This window comes from Ipomoea nil, unplaced genomic scaffold, assembly GCF_001879475.1.
Source record: "Ipomoea nil cultivar Tokyo-kokei standard unplaced genomic scaffold, Asagao_1.1 scaffold3030, whole genome shotgun sequence".
Lineage (NCBI taxonomy): Eukaryota > Viridiplantae > Streptophyta > Magnoliopsida > Solanales > Convolvulaceae > Ipomoea > Ipomoea nil.
Window position 1 is genome coordinate 6,834,329 of NW_017619458.1, and position 3,842 is coordinate 6,838,170.

The following is a 3,842-nucleotide window of genomic DNA, read 5'->3' on the forward strand; positions in this document are numbered from 1 at the left end:
TCACTATAATAACTGTCCTTTGTAACTGCTAATCAATTATTTTTTTCAACTGCTAATCACATAATTGTTTTTTTTTTCACATGCTTCTGCCGAAAACTCTTAATTCATTTCTGCTTAAATCAAAACAAGATAACCATTTCGCAACTGGCAAAAATCAAACCCAACATCTCAAGATTAACATACAAATCTCAAACCAACACACCAATTCATCTCCTGGTTTACCTCTTATCAAATTATATATATATATATATATATATATATATATATATATATATATATATATATATATATATATATATATAGGGTGCTTTTCTGGTGCACACCACACTTATTGTGTGAACTTGTGCACCATCATGGTGCGGTGATTCTTGTTGATCTGATGGCTCACAATTACAGTGCACCTTTCGGGATGTACCTGCGGAACACATAGCCACAGTGCGAATGCGGAAATTTTTCTTTTTGAATTTTGAATTGTCGACTCCCTACACCTACCTTCACGTGCATGTTTATCGGATGAAGTTTGAGATTTGCGGAAGGTGCACAGGCCTTCTCGTGCATGTTTGTCGGAGGAAGTTTGGGATTGACGGAAACACACGCGAGGAGTTCCGGCGAGTTTGGGTTTCACGGAAACACACGCGAGGATTTCCGGCGAGTGGAGCGGTGTCGACCGGTGATTGTGTTCTGCAACGGCCGGGTGAATCGGCGAGTGGAGTGCAGTAGGCACAGTTGCGATGAGTGTCACGGGGTCTCTAGCGATATCAAGTTTGCATTCCTCCGCATGCATGTCCCCCTGTTTTTATTTACTACATAGCGTACGATGAAATTAGTGGTGTGGGTTGTATTAGGAAGTTCTGTATATCCTTGTAATTACATTAGAATGAATGCATTTTTTCTCACCTCCTACTCCCATACTACCCAGTACATTCACTTTACAGGATGCAATGTGCCACTTGTTCTATTAAGAATGCATGCCATTGTATTCTTATCAATGTTTGGCATCATAGTCAAAACTGATTCTTAGTTTTGAATGTCGTTTTGGTCTTCAGCACTCCTTGTTGATTTGAGTTTGATTCTTGAATTCATAGTTATTCTATGTTGTTGGACTGCATCTGAACTGTTAGTTTATAAGATTGCAAGAGAAATGATTAGACATAGGAACCTTTGGTAAACATGACAGTGCATCTCAAGTATGGACGGCACCGGTCTGATTAACAGTGACCTCTACCGATATCTCCAATCCAGACCTCATGTTACGGCATTGTTGTGGAGTGATTTGTAGACAAGAATTCAGTTAGTTTGATGAAGACTAATCTTAAATTGGGCAGCACTGTACTGCTGTCATGTTCGGTTTTTGTTATTGGACAGGGGAATGAATTTAGAGCAATTATCAGTAATTCTGTGAGACTGCAACATTATAGTATTAATAAGGTACAGAAGATTATACAGTAATGTCTGTCATATGAAAAAGGAAACACTTTTAATTTTTAGTTGTTTATGTTTCTCTGCCCTCGGATAATTGCTAAGACGAAGTACAGTTTTCGATTGCTCACCCGGTAATTCTTGCAACTTTAGCCTGCCTGGTAGAAAAAATCAACACCAACAGACCCGTACAGAGTGCACCATGAACGATATTTGTATGCAATGCTATTTTGGATTAACCTAGAATAATGAAGCTTAGTGCACTGTATTTTAAGGGGAAATTGGACTAATTATGCTGTGTTGTATCTTGAATGCTATTTTATGTTTGCACTGATATTATTATAAGTTGGTCGTTGGTGATAGACCCATTAGACTGGCAGGTTTTCTTTATTGGATTTTTTGCCTCATATGTATCATGTGTGTGTTTTCGTCCGCAGGTGCCCATGCGAGTGAGGCGGACAGTGACTACGTCTCACATGGTGTTCGCGAACTACTAGCCGAGCAAACCACGAATTGGTGCCCGGCTGTGGACAGCGAAATCACCCCGGTTGTTGGGCGGCGTTTCAGCACATTGGACGAAGGCATCGACTTTTACACAAACTACGCACGAGTCTGCGGGTTTGATGTGCGGCTCTACACCATGCAACGGGCCCGCGATGGGGAAACCGTGATGCGTTATTTGGTATGTAACCGGGAAGGCATTAAGGGTGGTGGTATTAGCAAGCCTATCTGTGCACACGGGGATAGTGGAGGCAAGAGGAAGCAACGAAGAAGACAGATATCTAACAGGGTTAAGTGCAGAGCCTGGATATGCTTTAGGAAGGTGAGCAGTGGGGAGTTTGAGATAACTGTGTTCGTTGAGGGACACAGTCATCGTATGTGTTCCGACGCATCGAAGTTATTCATGAGAGTTAACCGAAAATTGGATGTGGCACACCAGGCGTTTGCAGCAAAACTGTGTTAGAGCGAACGTTGGTTCCTCCAAAGGTTTCAAGCTATACAGGGAGGTCACCGGGTCATACGCAAATGTTGGCGCGACGGACATCGAGTTCCACAATTTCAAACGGGACCTCCAGGTATATGTTGATGGCAAAGACGGTGAAATGATTATAGAGAAGTTTAAAACAAAGCGTGCTATGTGTGAGAACTTCTTTTTCGACTACGACCTGGACGAAGAAAACCGAGTTGCGCGACTTTTCTGGGCTAACCCCATCGGTCGTCGCAATTTTTCCTTATTTGGGGACACGGTCTCATTCGATGCTACTTACGGTACAAATAGGTATGAGCGGTACGCTAGTCGTTCGGTTTTTTTTTTTTTTTTTTTTTTGGCCGGAACTCCAGTGCATGCTTAGAACACTGTGGGGCATGTCGTGTGCTTGTGTGTGTCGGGCTTTATGTTTGTGTGGTAATTAATTACATCAAATGCACACCCATTTTCGAATTCTGATAATGAGTATGAAAAATTAAAGTTAAGAGCTACTAATGATATAATTTAATCATGATACATAATACAACCCAAATTTTGTTCCATTCTAACCCGGGGAAAAATTGTTAAACTTTTGATCTATTAATCTTTGGCATAGCTGAATAGGTGCTCACCCTTTTTTTTTTTTTTTTTTTTTTTGTGGATTGTATAGCCGTGTTAACTTTGTAAATTGCCGATTTTGATGAAGGTACAACCTGGTATTTGTTCCGTTCACCGGGGTGGACCACCACAAGCAGTGCATTACTTTTGCTGCCGGGTTGCTCACTAAAGAGGACGTTGAATCATACACATGGTTATTACAGGGGTTTAAGACTGCAATGAGTTCTGTCCCATCGTGCGTGATCACTGATCAAGACCCGGCTATGAAGATTGCTATTGCTCAGGCTTTGCCAGATTGCCGACACCGGTTCTGTATGTGGCACATTATGACAAAGGTGAACGAGAAAATTGGGTCTGACTTGGTAAAAGATGTGCAGTTCCGTAATAGGCTAAACGGTATTGTCTGGAACGAGACCATCAGTGTAGGTGAGTTCGAAGTGCAATGGCATTCGTTAATGGAAAAGTACAACCTAACAACCCACCGCTGGTTCACCAAGTTGTATACTGAAAGGGAGTTCTGGATCCCTGCAAAAAAAGGGCGTAAATGCGGTGTGTGCGGGGAGTACGCCCGTCATAACGCTCGTAGTTGTCCGTATAAGTAAGCAGGTGTTGCGGTACTGTCATAATAAAAACCCCCACCCCTTATCTACCCCCGGTAGACATTGTGACCACGGTATGATTTTATTTATTTTGTTTATTGTAACCCCGTTGGCGGCACCTTTTTGTTTTTTTCCATCTTTGAAACGCATTGCGTTTGTAATTGATGAAGTGCAATCTGTTGCACATAGAACGGGCAGTTGCTACACTTTCTTCTTCTGTAGGCTTTTAAACTTTGTGT

At 41.8% G+C, this 3,842-nt stretch overlaps 1 protein-coding gene across 1 annotated transcript; it reads left to right on the forward strand.

Annotated features, from left to right (window-relative positions):
- The first annotated feature begins 1,189 nt into the window (after positions 1 to 1,189).
- On the forward strand, positions 1,190 to 3,606 carry LOC109163595 (protein FAR1-RELATED SEQUENCE 5-like). The gene is made up of 5 exons (XM_019312345.1): positions 1,190 to 1,255; positions 1,366 to 1,417; positions 1,857 to 2,271; positions 2,360 to 2,698; positions 3,093 to 3,606. The coding sequence occupies exons 1-5, from the start codon at positions 1,190 to 1,192 to the stop codon at positions 3,604 to 3,606; spliced, it is 1,386 nt and encodes a 461-aa protein (XP_019167890.1).
- Positions 3,607 to 3,842: the final 236 nt, after the last annotated feature.